The following is a 27772-nucleotide window of genomic DNA, read 5'->3' on the forward strand; positions in this document are numbered from 1 at the left end:
CACCTTTTGCATTGGAAGACCCACCCCATGCTCTAGTGCACAAATGGGGCCTCCTGACGGGCGACCTCGCGGGCCCTGGTCTGCTTCAATATTTAAAACCGTGTAACCATCTATAATTGGAAGGCTTGTCAGCCACGTCTCCTGGAAACAAAGAAAAAAGTAGGCCACCAAGCTTCCAAAATCTGACGCCAAGCTACATTGCCCTCAACAATTACAGGAAGCCATATAGAGAAGGTACCATTCAGTGTGACCAGGGTAGCCTTCTCCATGTAGGGCCGATAGGATGGAAGACCAGTTGCAAGTTAACGGTTTTGTAGGTAATTGCTAAAAAACCCTTTGTGAGCCCTCCTTAGTAGTGTTAATAATTATTGTAAGGGACTGAAAGCGTACCTATTAACCTACAAATTAAAGGAGATGTCTTAGTTTCACTCGAGTAAAGGCTCGGTGGGTGCCGCAGCCCTTTCCAATGAGATAGAAGTTATGTGGTCTTGTGTACATTTTTCACACTGTACTGGAGATCTGTTTTCCTGCAAAGGTTCCTCATAAATTGTCAGGATCCCGTACTCCTTTGTTTCAAGGGGTTTTTCTTGGTTTTAGATTTCTTCTCTTGATAGTGAGTGCTAGTTGTGTTTGTTGATGCATCTAGCATAATTATGTCTTTTTGGATAGTACTGATTTCCCCCCTAGTTAGGTTACAGTCATGCCTGGTCCCTAAGTAACCCTCTGTTTGCTTGTGGCTTTCGCACACGGAAGGACCAGGCTGTTGAAACCCGGTCCTCTGTTGCAGATTGGGCTGGACCAAAGGTGAAAGTGGTAAAGGCAAGGGTTCAAAGGGAGGGGCTGTGGCAACTTTAGTTTCAGGTGGAGGTACAGACTTAAACTCAACCTTGCCATAGAGAAAGACCTCCAAAAAGCCATTCTAGAGGCCATGGCGTTGAGTATTGATCGTGGGTCTTGTAATTCGTCTGCTATAATTTAGTTTGAGTTAGCCATGTGGGAAAGTGTCGTTTGAGGCATGAAGTGCAGATCCAGGCGTATTGGGGATCTCATTTACAGAGGTAGCGTCTGAGGGTAGCCACCATGGTTATAAGCCTGAGGCAAAGAAAATTGATTGATCTGAAAGTTGCTGGCCTCAAATCTTGGCGAGGCCGCCGTACACAAAACCTGGGACTGTGGTAGATTTCTATCCATGTTTTGTTGTCTCATAGAAAAATGAAATGCAGCGTACTTCCAGCAGGCTCACCACTGTTATGTCTGGAGAGGCAGCATCTCTCATTGGGGCGCCATTACCCTGACCGGGCATATTCAGTATTGCAGTGTCCGTTGGGGACAAAATTCCAGCGGGCAAATCGTTGTCACCAATGATGCTTGGGGAGAGCATGGTCTTCGTGGAGCTGGAAGTGATATTTGGCTTAGGGACTAGCACAAGACTAGCCAACGGCTTCTCCACTGGGGCCGAGTACACTCCGCTTCTGAACAAGTAGTGTTTCATTTATATGAGCGGGGCATCAAATCTGCCCAAAGAAGGCGTTTGGTAGGGAAAAGTTTATAAATAAGAAAATGTCTCACCGAGAGGCAGCCGCAGTGATTTGAAGAAGCCCAATCCTCACAGTTAGCAGAATGTTGTCAGGAGCAAGGGAGGCAGTGACCAAAATCCCCTCACCTCGCAACACCTCAGGATACCGCAGACCACTTCTACGTCCACTTCCGCAACGTGCTCCGCGCTCCAAGTTGGATTATGTGAGTTCAAGTTCCACCTTCAAGGGGTGTCCACTAAAAACAGACTTTTTTGGGTAAGTCACCAGCAAGAGCACAAGCACAACTTGCAGGCACCGCAGACCATTCCTACATCATCTTCTGCGCATTCAGACATAAGGAGTGCATCGCCATCCAGACCTGGATGCTTTGGTAGATTGGGTTCAGTAAGTTGGAATCAGTGTCCTTTACCTGTTATAGGCAGGAGGATTTGGGTTTCATCCGTATAGTTAGTGTAGAAGATACCCAGTGAGTCAAGGAGGTCGAAGAGTAACTTTGTGAAGATGTTGTATAGAGTGGGTGAGACGCAGGAAACTTGGGGGACACCACAAGATACTAAGCCTGGTGGAGCTGAGGCCATTGGCGAGAAGACCCTCTTGGTTCTGTTGGACAGGAAGGATTCGATTCAAGTTATGGCTTTAGGGGAGAAGTGGGCAGCTGTAGCAAGATGATGGCACACGATTTTATGATCCACCAAATCAAAGGCCACCGAAAGGTCAAACAGAAGGAGCAGGGCTAATTTACCCTTGTCTTTAGATTCGTCCATCTGTATTTTGAGGTCAAGGAGAGCAGATTCCGTTCCATGGCCTGGGAGGAAGCCAGATTGGCGCAGGCCTAAGAGCCTGTACATTTTTAGATACTTTTGGATCTGTAAGTACACTACTGTGTCCAGAATTTTGAGAAGGGTGAGTAGTGATGGGGCAATAGAGGGGATGATCGGGTCGAGTGATGGCTTCTTGAGAAGTGGGATGACCTGAGCGTCTTGGAGGTTAGTGGGCACCATTCCAGTGGTAAATGAGGAGTTGATCAGTGAAGCGATGAAAGGGGCTAATTCATTAGCGCAGTCTTTGATGACAGCAGCAGGGCAAATGTCACCTTGACCTCTGGATGGTTTAAGGCCTTTGATGACTTTAGCAATTTAGCAGCTTCAAGTTTGTAGACTAGGGAGAATTCAAACAGGTGGGTGATTGTTTGTACTGGAGCTGTTCCACTGGACAAAAGTTATTCTATTTTTTAGCTAAAGTTTTAGTTTGGAGTAAGGAGATTTTGTCTAGGAGTGCATTTTGGACATTTGCACACCATGTGCTGTCCTTTAGGCGTCTGGCAGGAGGGGCAACTGGTGACTCAAGTTCGCTCAATATAGCAAATGGTGCTCTCGTTCCAGATTGCGCTATAATAATTTTCTCTCGTTATATGTGGCCTTTTTGGCAAGGTGTATGGCATGTTTATAGGATTTTGATATGTTAGTAAAGAGGGATTTGTTGAAGTCTGAGGGATCCTTTTTCCAGGTTGTCTCAGCAGCCTGCTTGGCAGTGCGACTAGTTTTGAGCTTTGAGGTGAACCAAGTGTTCACATGCGCTGAAGATTTGGGTTTACGTAAGCTCAGAGGAGCCACTTTGACTTGGAGGAGCGAACACTTGTATAAGTTCACCATTGCTGAGGCATAATTGCAGTAGGGGAGATGGACGTGAGGGACTTGAGTAATGATAGGATATTTGCAGGAGTGATGTTGCGTAATTTTCTCGTAAAAAAAGTGGTAGGTAGAGCCCGGTCTGCCTGTGAAGGAGTGTTGTTCACAGGGATAGAGAAGGAAATCACGTTGTGATCTGACCAAGGGCATGGCACATTAGAGAGAATGTTGCTATATTCTAGATGTTCCTATATTCTCGAAGTGCTACACTATCACCTATCCTCCTTCTCGCTCCATGTCCATCAGGAAAAAGCACAAAAGACATCCTGAGTGCACCTATGTCAGTGCTCCCTCTATATCCATTTCTATGTCCCATCTCCTGATCTCTGGTCTCCGCATCTCAACTAAACTCTCTCTCCCCCGCTTCACACTCCTCTATTAATGGTGGCACAGAGTGGGAAGACCTCTTGCCTGGCTTCGCATCCTCTCGTTGCTTCGTTAATGTCTATCACACTGGTACCATTCTGGTTCATGGTCCTCAACTCAACCTCCTTCTCTCATAAACTTCCTTCCTTCGCCTGCATCTCCCCTCCGACTCACCCTCTCCCCTCCTCTGAATGGTGTACCACACCCCTGTACCCCACCTCAGAAAACCTTCAAAAGGGCTGACAACCTCCACCTGGCGACTCTTAACGCCTGGTCAGCCAACAAACACTCATCTGACATCTGTCTCCTTCTTGAAGACATTGACCTCGACATTCTTGCCCTTACTGAGACTTGGTTCAATTCCAACTCAGTCACTGCCTTTGACTCCCTCCTCCCTGATGGCTTCAAGATCATCTCCAAGCCTCAAACCCACTGCACTGACAGGGGGGGGGGTTGCTTTAATCTTACCTCAGTGGGTTCCTGCTTCCATCTTACCCACCCAGACAAATTCCTCTTTTGAAAGCCTGGTAACTATTGCTACCATCTACCGGCCTCCAAGCGCCACTGCCCTTTTCCTCTCTGAATGGGCTAACTTCTGCTCTTCCTTACTTCCCTCCACCTCTAACTTTCTCCTCCTGGGTGATTTCAACATTCAGCTGGAGTCCCCCTGGTGCTGCATCCACCCTATTAATTGACCTCTGCTCCTCGCTCTCTCTCCATTCTCCCCTCTGGGCCAACCCGCACAGCTGGACACACTCTGGATGCCCTCATACACTAACTTCTCTCTCCCTACATATAGTCACACCACCTCTCTCCTGGTCACTCTCTCCTCTTCTTCCATCTGGGTCCCATTGGCCCTCTGAACGCCCCACCAAAGGTCGCACCAACCTCATTCACTAACTCCCATCAGATGCAACGTGTGACAGTGTCTGCCTTCACCCTTCCTCTGACTCTATCTCTACCTCTGACTCTGCCCTTACCAACCTCCATCTTTCCATCACTAAGGCACTCAACATTTTTGCACCAGTCATGAGGATCTGTCTGAAACCTGCCTCAAAGCATAACAGTTGGTATGACACTGAACTTGCAGCCCTGAAGCGAAAATGCAGGGCAGCAGAAAGAAAGTGGTAAACCTCAGGCTCACCCTCTGACAAACTAGCCGTTCGCTTGCTCGAAAGGCAATACAGACTCGGAATCCGTGCAAAGAAAAGAGCCCATATTTAGGCACGGGTATCGGATGCATCTAATAACACGGCTGAAATGTTCAAAATCTGCAGGGAACTAGCCAATCCCTCTGCGGTCTCCTTCCCTTCTCCTTCCCAGGCCCTCTGCAATGCACTGGCCTCACACTTTGTCAGCAAAGCTCATGACCTTCTGTCCACCCTCACTACACCGCCTCTCAAGCCTTCCCACTCCCCCTCCATCACCCCTGTCCCTCCGCCTTCCTCCTTTTCCTCCTTCTCCCCTGTCCCACCTGAAGAAGTTACCAGAGCTCTCCGCTCAATGAAGGTCTCTTCTAAACAGGTCTCCCCTTGCTCATCCAGGACCATCAAGGATAACATTGGCTCTCTTGCCCCTGCTCTCGCTGACTTCTGCAATCACTCTTTGGCCACTGGATCTTTCCCCTCCGCTCTCAAGCACTCCCTTGTGCGCCCACGCCTGAAAAAACCATCCTCTGACCCTAATTGACCAGCCAGTTATTGGCCTATCTCTATCACACCCTTCATGGGGAAGCTACTTGAGAAGCTGGCCTTGCCCAACTTAACTCACAGTGAACCTGTTGGTGGCCTCCACGACCATCAATCTGGATTCCGAGCATCCAGAGGCACGGAAACCTCTCTTCTGAACACTCATGAAGAACTGCTTTTATCTCTGGATTACAACTCTCCAGCTGGCCTTATACTTCTTGATTTCTCCTCTGCATTTGTCACAGTTAACCATTCCATCCTCATACAAAGGCTCCACGATACACTTGATATCTCGGAATGGGCACTGGATTGGCTGTCCTCCTTCCTCACTAACCGTTCCTACCAAGTCATCCTAGGCCCCTTCTCCTCTCCTACTTCCATCTCCACCTGTGGGGTCCCCAGGGCTCTATGCTCTTTCCCTGGCTCTTTAACATCTACCTTGCTCTCCTTGCCTGCCTCCTCTCCTCTTTCTCCTCCAACTTCCGGTGCTACACAGATGACACAGCTCTTCAGACTCCCTGCTGACCCTCTTGCACCATCCATCATCCATGACTGCCCATCTGCCATCCAGTCCTGACGCGCTTCCAATGATCTCTGCCTCAACGCCTGTAAATCTGAGATCCTTCCCACTGGGTCCCCAGCTCCCTCCTACTGCCTTTCTCTCTAGCCCTCCCCCTTGGGCACTCCCCCTGCACCTTCAACTGAAGCCAGGAACCTTGGAGTCCTCTTCAACTCCTCTCTCCTTCCTCCCTCAAACGCAGGACGTTGCCAAGAAGTCCCACTATCAGCTCTTACTTCTCAAAGGAATTCTTCTTTTTCTCACTTTCCCTCAAAGGCTCAATGTGACTCAAGCCCTGGTTCTCACTAGACTTGACTACTGTAACAGCCTTCTCCTCAATCTTCCTTCTTCCACTCTGCAACCTCTGCAGCTTATCCAGAATAGGGCAGCAAGACTTATCCTTTGCATTAAGCCCAGGGACCGCATCTCTACTGCACTAAAATGTCTTCACTGGCTCCTGGTTGCAGCACGTATCAAATTCAAATCCCTCACGCATCATCCACAAGGCTGCCTCGGCCCGGGGACCACACTACCTTCAGCTCCATCTTACTAAATGCTCTCCCTCGAGACCATTTTGCTCCTCTGGCACCAACTCTTTGTGTGTAAAGCATTTTACTAAACAGAGGGCAGGGGGTTGCTCACTCTACTCTGCGGGTTCCTTCCTCTGAAACAGCCTCCCTCTCCCCTTGCATTTTGAGCAGGATCTTCTAAAATTCCGGAAGCTCCTTAAGACTTTTCTCTTCATCCTCCTTTCCTCCTGCTCTCCTCTGCTAATCCTGCAGTTGCTGAATCAGTGTCCTTGGCCCTTTCTTCGGGACCTTGACCGCCCACACCAATTCTTCCCAGCTCCTGTCTTTCCTCAGCACTTGCCTCTGCACTCACTACTCTATATAGACTCACACTTAACCTCCCGTGGCCCAAGCCTTGCAGCACTCAACATTTCCTAGCACTTCGTCCATGGCTCCCCCACGGGCTTGGACTCCACAGCATTTATCCCTCTTCCTTCTGCACTTGCACGTTCTGAATACTCACATGGCATAGTAGGTTGGCCCCCATCCCTATTTTCCCCTCTGCTCTTAAATTTTGTAGTGCAATTGTAATGTATTCCCTCTCTCCCTGCCCTGTGGGCACTTTGAAACAGTATATCCTTATTGTAAAAGCGCCTAACAAGCAAACAATGAATAAAATAAATATAGCGTTCTGCAAGCCAATCAAGAGTACAGCCTTTGTTTTGAGTAGGTTCAAGAATGCATTTTGAGAAGCCTAATGCTTCTATCGACTTGGCTAGTGAGAATGACTGGACATCTGTAGGGTCGTAAAGGCCTAGGTTAAAGTCTCCTAAGAGAGCAATTCTGGAAGAAGGCTTGACCTCTAGGGAGAGAAGTGAGATGTCTTCCTCAAATGACAGAGTTGGTCCCGGGGACCTGTAGTTGAGGTGTAGATTAAGTGTGGCTGTGTGGGAGAGGGTAAGTTTGATAGAGAGGAGTTCGCCTGTTTGGAATATTGGGCTACTAATTTCTCTGTTGGCAAGTGCTTTTGATTTTTTTTTTTTCTTTCAATGAAGGCTGTCCTACCCCCTTTTGCTATTGGTCTGTCTTTCCTGTCCAGCGGTGGGGTATAGCCAGGTTTCTGTAATGGCCAGCAGGTCTATTTGGTTGGAGGTGATGTGGTCAGAGATGCCTAGTGCATGTCCCAGTAAGAGGCTAGGTGAAATATGCATGTGATCAGCTATTTTATGGGAGATACTAATGCCGATGTTCATCAATTGGGGGAAGTGGAGATCGTGGAGCGGGAGCAGTTGGCAATAGGTAGCCAATGGCAGGGTAAGGGCAGTGGGAGCTGCAGGGTAGGAGAATAGGTGGATAGGGATGATGTTGAACGTGGATTGGGTCGAGTGAGGCACCTCTTGTTGTATGGAGCGAAGTGGCAAAGTTCACTTTGGGGATGGCATGCGACAAGTGGCACTCATGTCTACACAACATTGGTATTGTTAATTCCTTAATTCATCAGGCAGTGAAGAAATCAGCCACACCTCTTTATATATTGACTTTGTAAGCACTGTTGATACGATCAACTGCAAGAAATTGTGGGTAAAGTTGGAAAAGATAAGTATGCCAAGGCTCCTTCTTTATGCTTGCCAGCTGTTGCACCATGGTACAAGGGCGCAGGTGAGGTTGAGCAGTTCTGGGGACATGACCTCCCTTGTTGACATTGAGAGTGGTGTTAAGCAGGGTTGTGTCCTGTCCAAGGTGTAGTTTAACCTTTACCTGGCGGACATTGATGACCATCTAATTAGTAAGGACAACTGTGCGCCTATGTTGGGAAATGTGATATCTTATTTAGCGTACTCAGATGACTTGGCAATTTCTGGTGCTACATATGTCGGTTTGAAGAAAAGCACTATGAAAATAATGAAATATGCAATGATGACTTTTGGGAAGATAAGTGTTGTCAAAAGGGGATTGGAGGTTGGGGAGCACAAGACTGAGAATGTCGAGTCCTATAAATATTTGGGATATGAAATTGGTGTAAACTGGAACCAGCAAATTTTATTTAAGCGTCGCCAAGCAAAAGCAGTGACATTGATGCTTGTGCTGAAATATTCGGCGGCTAGCGACCTTGGTTATAACTTGATTGCTGTGATGACTCTGTATTGACAAATTAGCAGCTACTGTCACCTTTGCAATGGAATTCTCATTGCACATTTTGAGAGTTTGGTAGATGGTTTGCAAGGGTTGATCTGGCGCTGAATTTTGGGTTTATCGTGAGCTACCCCTAGTCAAGGAATCTGTATTGAACTTTGTTTGACCTCGCTAAGTACAGCGATGAAAATTAAGAGGGGGTGCTGTACTTGAATATACTGATACAACCCTCTTGACATTGAAAAAGGAAATGTCAGAGTTTTGTCGTACAAGTCTAGTGAAATTCAAACAGAATAATGAAGAATATTTTAAAGAGATTGCCTGGCCTCTGGATTGGGGTGAGGGTCTTGGAGTGTTAAGACTATTGTTTAAGAAATGTGAAACTGCGTGGGACTGGGTATGTAATCACAATCATATTGGGTAATTGAAATCCCTGCAGGATTATTCAAAATTATGTTTTACATACATGTGACTGCAAAAGTGCATTGATCAGTTCCCTGACCCAACATTTCGGAGAGTGTTTATGCTGATTCGATTGAATAAATTGCCTGGATAAGCTAAAACTGGAGCATGGTTGAAAATCCCTAGGGAAAATGGGATGTAGACTATGGGCCTCATTACGACCCAGGTGCTAATGGGTTAACAGCGCCGCAAAAGGCTGCAGCACCCTTAACCTATTAGCGCCTAATTACGAGGTCCCTTTGAAGGACCCGACATTAACGGCTGGTGTAGACTAGCCGTTAAAGTAGGGACCCGCAAAGGGACCTTGGTGCTAATTACAGTGCCGCAATTTGCGGCACCGTACTTGGCGCCTTCCCCATTCCCATTGAGCCCTATGGGGCAAAAATGGGAAAGGGGGAAGGGCTATGGAGGAAGGGGAATTACCGCCCCGCCAACCTTGTAATGGGGTGGTAATTCCCCCTTTCTCCATGGCAGATTCGGTAACTTACCGGCATTAACCATGGTGCCAATAGCACCATGGTCTTCCGCCAGGGTCGTAATGAGGCCCTATGTTTATTAAGCAATAAGGAAGAAACCCTAACACATGTGTTAACCGGCGATCAGGCAATGAGAAACCACTATTTAAGATTTTATAAACATTTGGCAGTTGGATACGAGGAGGTGGGGAGAGAGCAGTTTTGGTTCAATGGTATGGCGGGCGTAGTCTTACAAGGGCAGTTGCTTTGATACAGGTGTGGTTAGCTTTTCAGAATGAGATTTTAATTAAGAAATGACTTGAATCGTGACGTGATCCTTTTTAAAATTAGTCATGTAACTGGGGCCAGACGCTCATTACACTGGCTACCGATTGAAGCCAGGATTAATTTTAGAGTCTTGGTTATAGTCTTCAAATGCCAGTCTCCAGTAATGCCCGCGTACCTACAACAATACATAATCTCGAAGAGTAATGTTAGTTCTGATGTTTGTTAATCTGCTTAGAATCACATGCTGTGCATAGGTCCGACATCCAGTGGTCCCTGCGGAGTATTGCATTTTGTTTTTCGTAGTCGAAAAGGGGATGTCGACAAGGCGTGTCTGTAACACTATCCCTATAGTGACGTGCGTTGTACCCACAATCCCTCACGTGTCGAGGTCCCTCAGATTGTTTTTTTTCCGCCCAGCTACTGGTCGCCTTTATGCGGAGCTCCTCGAGAGATATTGCCAAATAGTTTCTTCGACCTTTGGTCGTTTGTTATTAATATCAATAACGTACATCCCTCCCTCGACGCAGAGCTGTTTCTCTGCCAAGCAAGATCTTCGATGGAAAGACGAGCGGAGGGGATCCTTCGGCGCTGCCGAACACGTGGCGTGGCCTCGCCGGCCATACACAGTAGGGAGAGTGGGGTTGTGTGGTCTTTCTTTCTTTCTTTCTCTTTAAGAATGCCTTTCTCTTTCCCCTCCCTCTCTCTCAAGGTCGTAGTCACACTTCTTGCCCTCAGCTATGGAGAGGACGCCATTTAGGTTTTGCCCGCTTTGCAAGGGTAAATATACCTGGAAGGATAAGCACAAACGGTGCAACTGTTGCTTACCCCTAGATCACCAGGAGGACGGCTGTGCGGCCTGTAAATTACTAAAGCCCAAAATGATAAAAGACTGCAGGGTCAAAAGGTGGGCGGCCTACGCCATGTCTATGCCTGATTCCTCGCCCGCTGCCGCCGCCGCCGCCGAATGTGACAAGGACAGTAACTACACGGCCCCCGTAACGGAGGTTGTAGACCTCTCAAAGGAGCGTTCACGCTCCTCGTCGTCCGTCTCTGGCCCCGACAAGCCCGGCTCACGCCCAGCTTATGGGGATGAACATCCCGGCGACAAGGACGCACACGGAAAAACACCAAAGCACATACCCCCCCGGCACGTAATCGTCGAAGACGAAGGCAGCCATAGCGCCAACGGGGGTGCCGGGCCCACCGGCGTCTTCCGCCGACCGTAAGGGTCGTCAGCCCTCCCTGCCAGCGCCTCCGCAACAGGTGACTGGGCATTCTAAAAATAAGGGCGCTAACACCAAAACCTCCGGCAACGAGCATCGTAAGAGCGCTCACGTTGCCAGCAGGGACTCGACGAGCAGGGACTCGACGAGCAAGGACTCGACGTTACATAGCGAGACGGCGACCGATCCCTCGGAAGAGAGAACGATCGCCGAAAGCCTCGCGCATATAGCATCTAAGGACGGCCAGAGACGTACGGCGAGTGAGACGCCGAAAACCACGCACAAGGCCAAAGATACACCGAAAGCGCAGGAAAACAGATCAGGCCAGTTCCCAACGCCGACAGAAGGCCCTAGCCAGTGTGAAGGCTACTCAGAAGGCAAAGGCTCACTTTCTTCGACATTATGGGACAGAACCAGACAACTACAGGAGGAAGAAACTCCTTTTTCATTGCCAGACCGTCCTGGCCGACCTCAGTGGACCTTTGAAAGGTTCCAGACCTGTATGGATAAACTAGACAGGTGCATGTCCATCCCAGAAGACCGGGCACTCAAGAGACCAAGGGAGGCACCCCTGGAGAGTCCAAGGGCTAAATACCAGAAGTTTTATAGCCCCATACAGGAGGACATATACTCTTACAATCTCACTGAGGAAGACACCTTCTTCCAGGAGGAAGATGAGTTCACCTATGTTGAAGACCAACAAGAAGAGGAAGGTTTTCACGAGGACACTAACCTAGGTGAGGAGGGATTCCAGGAGGACACAGGCGAGGGCGACTCAAATCCCTGGCAGTCACCAGCTAGGTCTACAGAAACAGGCAGTAGCAGTATAGTCATCAGGTCTACTGAAACTACACCAGTCAGGAACCCTTCGCCTGTTGATGATCAACCCACCTTCAATGCACTGCTGAAGAAGGCAGCAGCACATTTTGAAATTGAAACTGGGGAGGTCACCCCAGACACCGATTTTGTGGAGAGGATTATCAAGGGAAAAAAAACCACTAGCCAAATTATCCCCATCCTCGCCTCAGTTAAGAGACGTATTACCCCTTCTCTTTCCATTCCTGCACTGGTGAGAGGGGTCAATCCGAGGATTGAGAAACTGTTTTCTCCCTCTCAATCAGACCCATTATATATTAAGGGTCACTCGATCCCGGACTCCCTGGTCGTCACCAACACCAGGAAAAGGGCCGGAGTCCCACTATCTACCAGCGAGGCACCCCCAGATAAAGATGGGAAGAGGCTTTATGCCCTAGCCAAGAGAATCACCACCTCTGCAGCATTCTCTACCAGAATTGCCAATAATAACACACTATTGGCAAGCTACGCTGATGCTCATTGGGGAAAGCTTAAACAGGACATTGAAGAAGCTCCCGAACCCCTAAGAATTTGTTTGCTGGCTACAGTTAACGAGGGCTCTCTGGTCAACCAAAGCATTGTCAAGAATACCCTCGATGCAGCAGAGACGGCTGGCCGCACTTTGGTACAAGGAATTTTGCTGAAGCGTCACGTCTGGCTTCGCAATTCCGGGTTTAAGGCAGAAACACAAGCGTCCCTTATTAATAAGCCCATAGAGGAGTCCAACCTCTTTGGGAAAGCAGTGGATGACGCGCTGGAGAACGCGAAGAAAGAATTTGACACAATAAAGACCTTAGACCAAATTTCTAAACCCCCTAACAGGCGGGGGATTTGGTAATAAGCGCTTTTTTGGTGGCCAACGCCAGCAACAAAACCAACAGTATTCTGCCAGCAACTACCAAGGAAATAGTGGCCAGTACAATCAGAGGGGTCAACGCCGTGGCAAAGGGAAAGGCCGGGGTTCCACCCCCAGAGGCTCCCAAGCCACCAACACCACCAAGTGACGCGAAGATTCGCGTCCCCTCCCATGCAACACCGGTCGGGGGCCGGATAACATCCTTTCTTCCAGCATGGGAGGGAATAACATCAGACCGCTGGGTACTTTCCACCGTAGCCCACTGCTACTGTATAGAGTTCAACAGTTCCCCAACATACAGACCCCCGAGGGGACGCCGCATGACACCAGAACACCTCGCCATCCTTCTCCAAGAAGTGGACCAACTGCTGGAAAAAGGAGCCATAGAGGTCGTGCCTCTATCTCAGGTAACGGAAGGTATTTATTCAGTGTACTTCCTTGTACCCAAAAAGGATCTAACCATGCGCCCTGTATTAGATCTGCGCCCAGCGAACAAGTTTGTCAAACCCCAAATGTTTCGTATGGTGACCTTACAGGAAGTGATCCCACTGCTATCACAGGGAGATTACATGACAACACTGGACATGAAAGATGCATACTTTCATATTTTAATGTTGCCAGCGCACAGGAAATACCTCAGGTTCATGATAGAGGGCAAACATTACCAGTTCAGAGTGCTACCCTTCGGCATAGCATCTGCACCAAGGGTATTCACGAAAGTACTGGGAGTGGCAGCGGCCCATCAGCGCAGGTTATCCATCCCAGTATACCCTTACCTCGACGGCTGGCTCATAACAGGGGATTCTTACGAGACATGCTTCTCAAACACCCAAAAGACTGTAGACCTTTTGTTCCAACTGGGCTTCTCCATCAACAAGAAGAAGTCCAGCTTAGACCCCGGCCAAGTCAAACAATTCCAGGGGCTCTAATTCGAACAAAGGACGGCCTCATCTTCCCCTCCAACGAGAGGGTCCAAAACATGCTGTTTCAGATCCCCCAATATGTGGCAGGTCGAGAGGTGACGGTGTGCAAAGCGATGCGCTTGCTAGGAATGATGGCGGCGTGTATTTATTTGGTACTTCACGCGCGCCTGCGCATGCGCCCAATGCAAGAGTGGCTCAACAGCCAGTGGTGTCAGGCCAGCGGACAATGGGACGATCTAGTGGTGGTCTCGCAGGCCTTGGTTCTCTCGCTACGGTGGTGGACAAAGGAAAACCTGATAATAGGGAAACCCTTTGCCACACCCGCGGTGGAGGCCACTCTAACCACGGACACATCCCTCACAGGATGGGGGGCTCACCTATCCCATTAGACTGCTCACGGAGTGTGGACTCCGAGCGTAGCATCCAAGCACGTAAACCTACTGGAGCTACTGGCGGTGTTCAAAGCACTAAAAGCCTTCCAAGAACACCTACAAGGGAAGACAGTGATGGTCCTTACAGACCGCACCACAGCCATGTACTACATCAACAAGCGGGGGGGCACACGCTCTCCAGGACTGTCCAAGCTGTCCCAGAATATATGGAAGTGGGCTCTCAGACACAACATGTTCCTACTGTCACAACACGTACCAGGGGAACTCAATCTGCTAGCAGACGAACTCAGCAGAGACTTCCCCCTGCCCGAAGAGTACGAATGGCGATTGCACGAACACATCGTCTTAGACGTCTTCACGCAATGGGGATTCCCAGAAATAGACCTGTTCGCAACTCTGGAGAACTCACAATGCCAAAGTTACGCCTCCAGGTACCCCCAGAACCAGTCCAAGGGGAACGATCTGTCGATTCAATGGTCAGGGAAATTTGTTTACGCTTTTCCCCCCGACTCCCCTTCTCAACAGAGTTGTGCACAAGATGCACCAGGAACAAGTCACCATGATACTAGTGGCCCCGTTGTGGGCCGGGCAGCCATGGTTCGCTCACTTGATGGAGATGTCTCGATCTCCCCCAGTGAAACTTCCCTGCCCACACAACACGCTGTCACAGGACAAGGGCAGGACACTGCATCCATGCCCTCAGAACATGAACTTAGCAGCCTGGCTCCTGAGATCATAGAATTTGGGCATCTACAACTCCCGCAGAGATGTATGGACATCCTCAGGGAAGCCAGAAAACCTAATACTCGCCACTGCTATTCTAGCAAGTGGAGAAGATTTGTCATCTGGTGTAGAGGAAAGAGCATCAACCCGGTTGACTGCTCTCCCACACAAATTGTTCTGTACCTGACCCATTTATTGGATTCAGGTCTAGTGTTCAATTCCATTAAAGTACACCTGGCGGCACTTTCTGCATACACCACTTCCCAACTTAGTGTCATGGTGGAAGATCCCAGTTATCAAGGCCTTCATGGAAGGGGTAAAGAGAATACACCCTCCGATAGCTAACCCAGCTCCCGGATGGGACTTAAATGTGGTACTTACCAAACTCATGGGCTCGCCATTTGAACCCATGAACAAGGCAACTCTTAAGGACCTCACTCTTAAGACTGCTCTTCTAATAGCTATCACCTCCATTAGGAAAGTAAGTGAACTACAGGCTCTTTCTGTTCTAGACCCCTTTGTAACAGTTCACAAGGATAAGGTGGTTCTACGCACACACCCAAGGTTTGCACCGAAATTCATCTCGAAATTCCACGTAAACCAGTCAATAGAACTACCAACGTTCTTTCAAAACCCTTCCAACTTGGGAGAAAAAAGTCTGCATACACTGGATGTACGCAGAGCTGTCATCTTCTACATGAAAAGAACCAGGCCGCTGAGAAAGACTAATCAGTTCTTTGTCTCGGTGGCAGCAGGAAGAGAAGGAGATGCAGTCTCAAAGTCCACTATATCCAGATGGATTGTTCAATGCATCACTCTGTTACACTCTTGCTAAGAGAGAACTACCTTTCAAGCCAAGAGCACATTCTACTCTAGGCACTGGGGCATCCATAGCATTCATTGCAAATGTTCCCCTTGAGTCCATCTGCAAAGCGGCTACCTGGCGTTCTGTGCAGACCTTTACAAAACACTACTGTCTAGATGCACACTCTAGATCTGACTCCCAGGTGGGACAGGCAGTATTAAGACATCTTTTCTCTATTGTTCCTTCTCATAACCCACCGCCAGCTCCGGGTACTGCTCGCTAGTCTATGCACAGCATGTGATTCGAAGCAGATTAACAAACATCAGAAGAAAATGCATTACTTACCGTAAAAGCATTTCTGATGGTTGTATCTGCTTAGATTCACATGCACCCACCCTTCGTCCCCGCTCGGATGGAAGGAACATAGACATCTTTCTACATCTCTCTCTCTTTTCTGTACTCACTCACGTATAGAAGGCTCCCTCAGGGCAGAAAAAATACAGAGGAACCTCGACGCGTGAGGGATTGTGGGTACAACGCACGTCACTATAGGGATAGTGTTACAGACACGCTTTGTCGACGTCCCCTTTTCGACTACGAAAAACAAAATGCAATACTCCGCAGTGACCACTGGATGTCGGACCTATGCACAGCATGTGAATCTAAGCCGATACAACCATCAGAAATGCTTTTACGGTAAGTAATGCATTGTCATCTCTTAGATCTGATCTCTCTAATCAAATCATACAGCCAAGATGTAAAACTACGAAGGCGGAAAAGGGAGCATTCAATGTGAAGGCCCCCTCGCTGTGGAACAATCTTCCTTTAAGCTTGAGAAGTCACCCCTCTCTCGTATCTTTCAAAAAGGAATTGAAGACTTTCCTATTCGTCTGACCTACTGACTATAAGGATGCCTCCATTGGTGAGGCTTCATATGTCAGGGGTTAGTGGAACAATTTTGTCGGAGTCTGATCTTCAATCTCTAAGCCTGTCCTCATCTGTGCTGTATGTCTTCTCTGTTGTCTGCGCCTTTATGCCCAAGGGTCAATAGTGCGCATAACAAATGAAATGTAATGTAAATGTGTTTATCATTTCCGAAAATTATATATGAATTCGTAAATTAAATGAAATGTATGAATTTAATGCATTTATATTGTATTGTGAAAAATTCAATGAACTATAACACAATAAGCCCCCCGCCCCCCCCCCAAAAAGAAGAAAAAGAAATCGGACTCTTTGAAGTCCCCTCACTGAAGTGCTGGACTGAGATAGTGACCCAAATCGATCAGACGACTGCTCCACATCTGGTGCCTTGTAGAGGGTGCCAAATCAACAGAGCCGCGAGAAGCATCAAAGAATCCTTTGTTGGGAGCCTTTTCTGTCGACTGCTGCTGCAAGTTCCCATACAGTGTCCTTTCTTACGTCACCACAACCAAGAATACAGAGACCGGGTCCTGTGCTGCTGCATCGTTAAGGTGTCCTTCTGCAAGCTCTTCTTCACTGCTGAGGTTCTGTGTGTTGCTGAGGGCAATACTTCATGTCTTGTCGCTCCTGTGTGGCTAGGGTGGTGATTCATGTAGTTGGGAGTTCGTCCATACCGTTCACCCAGACCTAACACTGGAACGTATCTAGAGATCCTTCTACGAAGTCCCTGAACACTTTCTACTAACTCTGTAATTACTTGTTGGATGAGAAATCCTCTGGAACTCTGATGACTTTCCTGCATCTGTGCCTTATCCTGACATGCCTACTGTTGGCCACTGGACCACCAGTGTCCCCCTTCGGCCTCTGAGATCACTCATGCATTAGAATAGGGAAGGACAATAACATAGAACAGATGTTGCAAAGTACCTACTTGCTATGTGTAAGTGTAATGTATTCTATTTCAGAGAAAACCAGCCAGTTACAGCAAAGTGTTACAAAGGTCTTTCTTACCTGTGAGTTACATACTGCCATTCTGAAAAGTATGTAGAGTTAATTACTTACCTTTGAATTGTGTTACTCTATTCTAGAAAGTAACAGAGTTGGTATTCCTGTATTAGTTCTGAGACTGAATAAGTGTAACAGTGTTATTTTTAATAGGGTTTAACTCACCTTGGATGTTATACTGCCATTCTAAATGTGTAACCCTAGGTTTTGATTACCTTGAACTGCTTACTGCCTTTCTGAAAAGTCCTACAGTTCTTGCTTCCCTTAGGATTATGTTCTACTATTCTGAAAAGTAACATTGGTATAACTACATATTCCTGAAATAGAATAAGGGTAGGTTTACTTGAATATCCTACTGTTCTCTAAACGTGTAATAGAGTTCTTAACTACCTTTTTAAGTGCATAGTGCCATTCTGAAAAGTGATTCCTAAGTTATTGCTTAACTGTTGACTTGTGTTCCACTAATGTAAAAAGTAATATGGGTGTAACTGTAACATTCCTGAAAGAATAATAAGTTGCATATGTTGCAAGGGGTTTACTTGTAACATTGTTTGTGCAACTGTATTATTCCTGAAAATGAATAAGCAACATAGTTTACTACCAATAGGGCCTGCTTATGTTGAATTGCGTAAGGTCATTGTAAAAGTCTACTAATGTGGATTTACTCCCTTTGAATAGCATACTGCCATTCGAAATGTGTAACACTAGGTTTTACTCACCTTGAACTGCATACTGCTATTCTAAATAAAGTTTATACTTTACTTACCATAAGTATTGTGTTGGTTTTAATAATTGTGTTTGACTTATAATAGTGCTTACCTTTCTAAAGAATTCTCGTTTACCTATGTATATAATAAACCATTATTTTTGCAATACAACAGTTTCAGTGTTTCTTTGGACCATATGTATGCTACAATTTCTTTGTACCAAGCTAAAGCCCTCTCTCCGAAGATGAGCCTGGTTGCTCTGTCTACGCTATCAAATACTTAAGTGGTACAGCCTTATCTCAGTTGTATGGTTTTACTAAGCCCTTAGTTGGACTTCAGAAAAACTGTGCTAATTGGGTATGTGCTTTTTAAGTAATATTAAAATGGCTTATTTTCTTCCTTCTTGCAGGGCCATCGCAAAGTGATCCTTTCCACAAATATTGCAGAAACCTCCATCACAATTGCCGGAATAAAATATGTCATTGACACAGGCATGGTTAAAGCAAAGAAGTACAACCCTGGTAAGAACAACTGAATTCTTTAGTCTGTTTGTAGTGGAGACGTGCTCTGCCGCTATCAGTTAAGTCCACTGTCCTTGTGGAAGGAGTGTAGTATTCCATTTCATTTACAAATCCATATGGGACATTTGCCATATCTGAGAGCGCTAACCGTGCATGCTTTATAACCGTGATCCCTAATATTTGTGAGTTTGAAAAAACTAGAGGTTAACTGATGAAAAATTACATTTTCTTAATGTAATGGGCACCTTTGAATAAAACACAGAGCTGTAAAATTAGAGGTACTGTTTGCAGTGAGGATCAAGAATGAAAACATGGCCTTGTAAAGTTAACATGTGTTGTCTTTTGGGATATGGGAAAGTTGTGTCAGCACTTTTCCTTTATAGTTGGCCATTAGGTTTTCCCCAACAGGATTGTGAAAACTTCTACGGGCATTACTGAGTATTGACCCAAGTAAATATTGTTTAGGGTTTGGATTGATACACGTGCTGAGGAGAGATTGATAACTAACCACTATATTATACTGAGGATGAGAAGGATGAAGAGGAGATGAGGCTTGCAAGCAGAGCAAGGTGGATGTTAAAAAGCCAAAGGGAGAGGATAGAAGCCTGGGGGACACCACAGGTGGAGAAGGAAGTAAGAGAGGAGAAGGTGCCCAGGATGACTTGGGAGGAGCGGTCAGTAAGGAAGGATGACAGCCAGTTCAGTGCCTGTTCCAAGATACCAAGGGTATCATTGAGCCTTTGTATGAGTTTGGAATGGTTGATTGTGTCAAAGGCAGAGGGGAGATCGAGAAGGATGAGGACAGATGGGGAGTTGGAGTCCAGGCATGCAAGGAGTTCTTCACGGGTGTTCAGAAGAGCAGTTTCCGTGCCTCTGAATGCTCGGAATCCAAATTGATGGTCGTGGAGACCACCAACAAGTTTGGTGTGTGAGCTGAGTTGGTTCAATGCCAGCGTCTCCAGCAGCTTCCCCAGGAAGGGGGTGATGAAAATAGTGGGCGTTAGTTGGCAGGACAGGTCGGGTCAGCTGATGTTTTTTTTTAAGGAGTGGGCGCACAAGGGAGTGCTTCAGGGAGGAGGGGAAAGATCCAGTGTTGAAAGAGTGATTTCAGAAATCAATGGGTCCAGGGGCAAGAGAGCCAATCATATCCTTGATGGTCCTGGATGAGCAGGGGGTAACCTGTTTAGAAGAGACCTTCATGGAGCAGACAACTCTGCAAACTTCTTCCGGTGTGACAGGAAAGGAGGAGGCAGAGGGTGGAGGGGGGGGCAAGGACGGCAAGGCAGTGTGGGATGGGTTGGCATGGTGTATAGCAAGGGCGATCAGGATGTTCTGAGTTCAGCGAAGTGTGTGGCCAGTGTGTTGCAGAGGGCCTTGAAAGGAGACGGAGAGGAGGAGACTGCAGAGGGGTTGGCTAGTTCCCTGCAGATCTTAAGAAGTTCAGCCGTGTTATTGGATGCACCGGAAACCTATGCCTGTATGTGGGCTCTTTTCTTGGCATGGGTGCCGAGTCTGTATTGCCTTTGGAGCAAGCAGCAGGCTGGTTTGTCAGAAGATGGGCCTTAGGTTTACCACTTCTGTTGTGCCGCCCTGCACTTTCGTTTGAGGGCCGCAAGTTCAGAGTCATACCAGGTATTAGCTCAGAGGCAGGTTTCAGGCGGATCCTCATGACTGGGGCAAGAATGTCAAGAGTATTGGTGATGGAAAGGTGGAGGTTGCTGAGAGCAGAGTCAGAGGTGTAGGCAGAGGTAGGGAGTGAGGGGGGATGAAGGCAGAAGCAAAGGCAGCAGGTGACACTGGTTTCATCCTGCAATTCCAACAATATTCCATTGTTAGTGATTTAGTAATCACAGTATAGGTAACCAGCCTTGTGGATGGATTCTTTGAACACAGGTACAACCAAGAGTCAATGTAATCCAGCACTACTCAATCCCACCAGCTGTAACACCTGTGTTAGGGGAGTTTTCATAAAGTCCACATAGCGGTAAAACACTATAAAACTGTAACTTGGTATACTGGTCCCCAACTCGTATTTTGTCTGTACTACTCAAAGAATTGGTAGAATGGCAGAGCAGCCAGGCCTATCATATGACGAGGATGTGAGCTGTAGTCCATACAGAGAACCCTGTAAATACATTATTCCAAAGAAATACTTACACACTGAAAGTTATAGTAAAATATATTTATTTGATATACCAAAGGCAAGGTAAGTGGATACTAGATTAGACTAACCAACATTAAATAGAAACCAATAGCAACACTTTTTCAGGTGGCTGCTTAAGTAGTAGGTGCTCACGCCTGTTGGGGAGAATTCTCATAAATGTGCTAATTCCCTTCAACTTAGAGACCGCCAGCAACTTTGCTGGATTTTGAGGACTTGATTTTTTTTTTACCTGGAAAGAGTGTGAGCCTTTTTCCCCACTATTTCATGTATTTTGATTTGTTTTTCTCTTGTGTTCTTTGATTATGGAGTTATAAGATAACTCCATAGGCAACTTTTCATGTGTTACACAGCACCCTCAGTACAGTGACACAGGGATGTCATTTTAGACTTCCCAAAGGTTTAAATACCTTCTCTGGGATAAACTACTGTTCGCCAGAGAATGTAAGCTTAAATTGACTTTACTAGTCTTTTTAAATTCCTAGACCCAGCACACACTATCTTCCTATAGAGTGCTGGAGGGCTTACCTAGTATCCCCTGTGTCTATAAACTCATGTAACTGCCAAATGCTACCCTTTTCTATCGAAATGGCTGGTAGCAGTGGTTTTACAACAAACTACCATGATTTTTCCCGACCGCGAACACCGGTAGCTAAAAATCACGCGAGTCATGTTTTTCAAGATGGCGCCTTAAGCCACTTTGTTTAAACTGGTCCCTGTCTTCTTTTTGCTGCCATTTCTTTTTGGAAAGGTCCTTCTACTGTTTGTCTCTGCACGCCAAACTATGTTTGGTCCCTTTGTTTCTATGACTTTGGCGGACTTCAGGACTGAAGACCGCCTCTGGCGCCCGAGGTTCTGTGTGGGCAGGAAGTGAGGGAGGTGCCCGAACTCCCTGTGCTTAGTCTCCTAGGAGACCCAAATGCACTCTGGCGTGATTGGCTGGCTGACTGTCCGGCAAGAACAGCCACCCTGCTGGGTGAGTGGCAGCTAGGCTGGAATGAAAGGGAGAAAACTGTTTAAAAGGCTAGTCTCTTGGACTGGAAAGCAGTCGACCACTGGAACGAAAGAACTGAAGACAAGCTGGAAGAGGACGGCTGCTGCAGCTCATGGACCGTTGGTTTTCCCAGTGAAGCCCTGCTGCAGGTCTGAATTGCCAAGTTCATCTCGACAGAGAAGCTCCTTCAAGAACGACTTCTTCCTTTTAGTTGCTAGGACCATTCAACTCGTAAGCCACCTGGATACCTTTCTTGAAGCTGGTTAGGATTAGCCCTGGAGAGGGACACCAGCTTGTGTGCTTGAATTACAGCTACTCGAACTGAAGTGACTCAATTTGTTCCACGTTTTCCGACAATCCCGTGCAGAGCAGGAGTCCCCCGACGTCCTCCCTCTTGTCCCCATGACTGAGGCTCAGGTATAGAGATCTGCAGGAACTGCCAGGAACCAACGTCTTCTGCTGCATCTTGTTATTCATATTTAGGTACCGTGCCAACCCGATTGAGAATACGTACCTCTCGTGTTGAAAGTTTGTGGAAATTTCCCAACTTGCTGGCCTAATTAGCTTGTGACCCAACATATGAATCTTTTTCGTACAAACTGCTTCTGAGACCTTTGGCAAAGACTTTGCTGTTTACTTCAAGAACTGCTCTTTACTATCCCAGACACTAGTCCATTGACTTTGGCCCTGGCCTATTGAACTGAATCGAGTCCTCTAGTGAACTGAAACTATTTGCACTGCATAAGAAAGTATTTGTGATCTATTCTATTAACTTTTGCCTTTTTACTCCCATTCAAAGTAACTGAAATGCCATTTTGCTCCTATTTCAGGAAGCCTAATTTACTCAAAACGTATTGGTTTGGTATTGAAGTATATTTGTGTATAATATTACGTTACCTACTTCTAGTGAATGTTTTCTAAAAGATTGTGTAATCAATTAATATGTGTTTTACCAATAAACCTTGAGTGTAAGTGTCTACTTGAACCACTGTGATTGTAAGACCTCTGTGTACCATCCTTGTACTGCTCACATTCCCTCTTGAGATGAGCCTGGCTGCTCAGCTTGCTACCACAAACTGTGTAGTACAGACTTATACCAAAAGTTGTTTTTTGCTTACAACTGTAGTCCTAATTGTATGTGGTGGTCCCAGGGGGTACTGCATGCAATTCTGCCGAACAACGCCCACAATTGTTACAGAGAAATGTCAGTAATGATAGCTCCACTGTTTAAATAGTAGCGGTTGGCACCAACAATTGGTACAATAACATAGTTATAAAGTCACTCAGACAAATGTCTGTGGGAAGGAAAAACGTTTATTCAACACCAATACCAGCAATGTATACTTCATTAGTTTTTCTAAAGTCCAACTAAGGGCTTCATAAAACCGTATCTGAGGCAGTACAAAACTCCACTCTTAGTATAAGGCTATACGACCTAAGAACATTTGGTAACGTTGACAGAGCAGCCAGGCTTATCTTAGGAGGGAGAGGGGGATGTAGCTTGGTACAAAGAAATTGTAGCATACATATGGTCCACTGAAACACTATGTATTGTAAAGATAAATGGTTTATTTCAATACAAGTAGGCCAAGACAAACCTTTGGTAAGTAAGTACTATGACCGATTATATAAACACTGTTGGAAAAACCAACTCGATACTTATGGGTCACAACCCAAAGTATAACCTGATTTTGATTACAATAAGCAGTCAAGGTGAGTCAAACCTACAACACGTCTGTTAGGACAGTTTTTCTGACGTCCAACCAAGGGATTAGTAACATCATTCAACTGAGGCAGTACAAGACTCCACTTTTAGTCTAAGGCTGCACCACCTGAGTTCATGGTAGTGTAGACAGCGCAGCCAGGCTTGTTTTAGGGGGGATAGAGGGCTGTAGAATCAGTCCAAATGAAATTGTAATACAAATGGTTCAGAGAAACACTATGTACAAATAAATGATTTATTTAAATACAGGTAGGCTCAGATACATCTAGGGGTAATTAAGTATTATCACACCGTATATGTAATCACAATTATAAGAACACCACACTATACTTGAAGGTACACAGACCAAAGTATAAACCTTATTTGAAACACCTAACAGTAGTTCTAGGGAAGTCCAAACCTTTTCATACACATTCAGTATAGGTCACACCTATTCTTGGGGAGTAAAAACCAATGGTTACTTTCACAATTATATTCAGTAATGCAAGAGCAGTAGACCCTACCAGTTGTACAGTGACTCTCAGTACAAATCCCATAATCAGTCAACTGGACAATATACATTTTGTGAATAGTGGAACACTTATTCCAAGTACACTAAAAACCTATAAATACTTTTGTGATAATGCACAGATATACTTGGTGAGTAAAACCTAAGGATGTAATATTCAATTACAGGTGCTTTTGAGATCAGTGAAACAGATTGAGATACGCAGTAACTCTTGTAGCTTATTTTTGGGATGACACACAGCTAACTCAAGGTAAGTACAATCCATATACTTTTTGTAACTTCACAATGGAGTCCAGGTTAGATCTTTCCCATCTATACAAGTACCCTAGGTATGACTTATGAGGGACAGTTATAACCAAAGAGAGACTGTGAGTCGATCTGCAAATATACAGGGAAAGCAAACCCTAATGTTACACTATACTGAATGACTCAGTTATTCTAGGTAGGCAACAACCTAATACAGACTTATTCTGGACAGGCTAGCAGCAAGTCAGGGGAAGCAAGACCCAGTTGGGGGACACTCGTACAATTATCCTGCAGGAATAATCTGGTGAAACCAACACATCACTTTTGGGAAGAGACACAACCTAATCACAGGTGAGTAATATACCTTCACATCTACTTTCTATTAGAATGGCAAAAACAATTTATAAGGAAAGAAAATATATTAACCATACTTTTAAGTATAGTGCATCACACATCCAAGTTAAGAACTTTTGTAACTATTCACTCTTAGAGTTAGTTACCAACCAACTCTTTACAAGTAAGTAACTTTTAAACACATATTCTTTTCTAGGCAAAAGGCCTAACCCCTTAAGTCTTTCCCTGGTTCTTGGAGCATGAGTGTTCTCAGTGGCAGAAGGGGGGGTCACTAGGGTCTAGTGACCAACGGGCAGTGTCAGGATAGGTTCTTAAGTAGCAAAAGTCAGAGTTCCTTAGGAAGACTGGGCAAACAGGTGAGTACTTTACTTCTAGGGTTAGAAGAGGGTCCAGGGGCTTAGCAGAAGACACCCTAGCAGGATCCTAGCAGTGGGACTGGGTGCACTGGACGAGAGACCTCCCAATCACAGAAAACACCCCACAGCTACACAGAAATCCTAAGAAACTTAAGGTAAGTACATACCCAAGCCAACACATTACATCAGCATTGAAGACGATTTTGCAGCAGGACGACTTGTGGATCTTCAGCCAAAAACCCAGTCAGTGGATTCCTTGTCATGGTGACTGAAAGCAGGACGTTGGAAGAGATTTTGCAGCAGACGGAGAAGTCTCTAGGCAAGGTTTTCCTTACGGTTCTACAGATTTCTGTGCCTTTTCAAGGAGCACAGAAGAAGACAGAAAATCGCGGTTGAGTTCACGTCGTTACAAAGCTCCAGCACTCAGTTGAGGTGACTTTTTGGACTCGATTTGTGTCTCTGGAGATACAACAAATTGCCCACGAAGTTACAGCGAGATACGGAATTCCGGAGACCGTGCACCGCACAATGGCTTCAGGTCCCAGGGTATTGTGCCCCACAAGGTCGCAGCAATGCGTGGGATGGCTCAAAATGCAGGTCGTCTTGAGTCTAGTGGTTCTCGCCAGACTCTGGGTCGTTGTTTTGGTAGTCCCCAGGTCGATTGAAAGGAAGGGCTACAGCAGGCTCCGTTTACACAGCAGGCTCTCCGGTCACTGGAAATCGTCCCTGCTGCTTTTCCTTCATCATCCTCTTCCGTTCCAGTGGTCGACTTGTATTCAGCTTCCAGCTTCGCAGTATTTAACAGGAATTACAGCACAACTTCTACATTCTCTCCCTGCATTTTACAACAAGGGGTGGTCTGGTTGTCCAATCAGGACAGCCAGCCCCCCCAATGGGATTTGTCCCCATTCAGGCAAGGAGGAAGACAAAGGGCTGTGGAGTTTTGGACTCCTCCCTTGCTTCCTGCCTTCACAGACTGGAGCCTGGGTGGTGAGTCCAGGGGACTCCCGCCGAAGATAAAAATCACACAAAGGAATTTCCCACCCTGGATGTCAGGGGGGGGGGGCAAGGGGAGGGGACAAGAAAGTTCAACAAAGGCTAAAATTACGAAAAAAGACTGGCCCATTTTGGTAAAATTAGCACCCTTAGGTGCCTTTACTACAGCTGTGAACACAGCACGCAGTAAAAGTGCACCAAATTAATACAAGGTATCACTGCCACCAGCCATTGAAGGTAAGCCTGTCCCTTTAACAGAATTGTTAGTTTTAGTGTGAAAGGAGAAACATTTTTTCTGATGCTTGTTAATCTGCTTAGAATCACATGCTGTGCATATGGTCCGACATCCAGTGGTAACTGCGGAGTATTGCATCTTGTCTTTCGGGAACCGAAAAGGGACGTCGGCATAGGCGTGTCTGTAACACTATCCCTATCGTGACGTGTGTAGTACCCAAAATCCCTCATCCGCCGAGGTCCCTGATTGTTTTTTTCCGCCCAGATAACTGGTCGCCCTACAGCGGAGCTCTTACTAAAGACATTGTTTATCTTACCAAAGATTCGGTTTATGCCCCGTTAAGTCACTTTGCCTAATAAGAACTTCGAGGGGATTGGGTCCTCCGACGTATTCCATATCTATGACAGTAATAACCACAGCTGTGCTGCTTCGGAAAATATTTCTGCGTCTTGCATCGATGACGTCGATACACCGCCCTCGAGGACCTCCTCCAACGGCCGACGTCACTGGATGTTATAAGTAGGACGCACGACGCCCGAACCTCAGTTCCGTTTTTTCTGCGAACGTGTTCGCTTCGGAGATCTCGCCGTGCCTCAACTCTTTGGAGTTCTTTCTCGGTTCTTCGAACCGGTTTCGTTTTGTGAAGTCTTTTCTTCGTGAAGATGTCTTCCTAGTCTTCCACACCGCGTCCGGGCTTTAAGAAGTGCGGGGACTGTGTGTCCAAGATGTCGGTTACGGACTCGCACGACACCTGCCTCTGGTGCCTCGGGGAGGCCCATGACACGGATGACTGCGTCGACTGCCAGCTGCTCACGTCTAAAGCCTTGCAGGAGCGAAATAAGTTATCGGTAGGTAAGGTGTCTAAGCCTTAGTCTAGGTCTGCGGGGCATTCGACGGACAATTCGAAAGGCGACTCTCCGCGTCATCGTCGGAAGTCCAGTGGGTCTCGGTCCCGCAGTCGGTCCCGCCACTCCTCTGCCTCTTCTAGGCACTCCCGGAAGTGCCGTCATCGGTCGCCTTCCCTGTCCTCTTCCGAGGACTCCGCCCGTCGGCGGGTCGCTTACCCTACCAAGCAGGCGACGCCGGAGGAATGGGCTTCCTTCGGGAAGAAAATGTTAGCGATTCTCGAATCGCAGGGCACGTGTCCATCCGCGCCTCCGAGTGGGGTCGGTCGTGATTGGTCGAGAGACACCGCTCGCACGTCTTCGGGCTCAGGTGGTCGGCACGATTCACGAGAGCGGTCCCGCTCGGACAAGGGGAATCGTTCTTGTTATGCCTGGTCCAGGTCCCAGTCCTCGACGCACTCAAGACTGTGTGAACCTGTGATGTCTTCGATTCGAGGAAGACGTCGACGCAGAGGTCGTCGACGGACTCTTTCGAGGCCCCGCCTCCGAAGAAGTTGTCGGCACCCAGGCTGTTGAAGGACACGCTCGGGGCTCCGGCCTCGAGGCCTGTGTCGACGCCATCGATGCTATCGGCGCCGCGTTCGGCGTCAACACCGATTCACTCGATGCCCTCGACGCTCAGTGGAACCCCCTAGAAAGGCTCTGGCTAAGGTCAAGCATTGCTTTGGTTCACA

General features: G+C 46.9%; 1 protein-coding gene across 1 annotated transcript in view; it reads left to right on the top strand.

Annotated features, from left to right (window-relative positions):
- DHX33 (DEAH-box helicase 33) overlaps positions 1-27772 on the top strand; it is a 474726-nt gene that overhangs the window by 269490 nt on the left and 177464 nt on the right. The window contains exon 6 of the mRNA XM_069614599.1: positions 18509-18620. Coding sequence (XP_069470700.1) covers positions 18509-18620 — 112 coding nt within the window. The remainder of the gene's footprint in view (positions 1-18508; positions 18621-27772) is intronic.

The sequence above is a fragment of the Ambystoma mexicanum genome, chromosome 9, assembly GCF_040938575.1.
Source record: "Ambystoma mexicanum isolate Mex_15411 chromosome 9, UKY_AmexF1_1, whole genome shotgun sequence".
Classification (NCBI taxonomy): Eukaryota; Metazoa; Chordata; class Amphibia; order Caudata; family Ambystomatidae; genus Ambystoma; species Ambystoma mexicanum.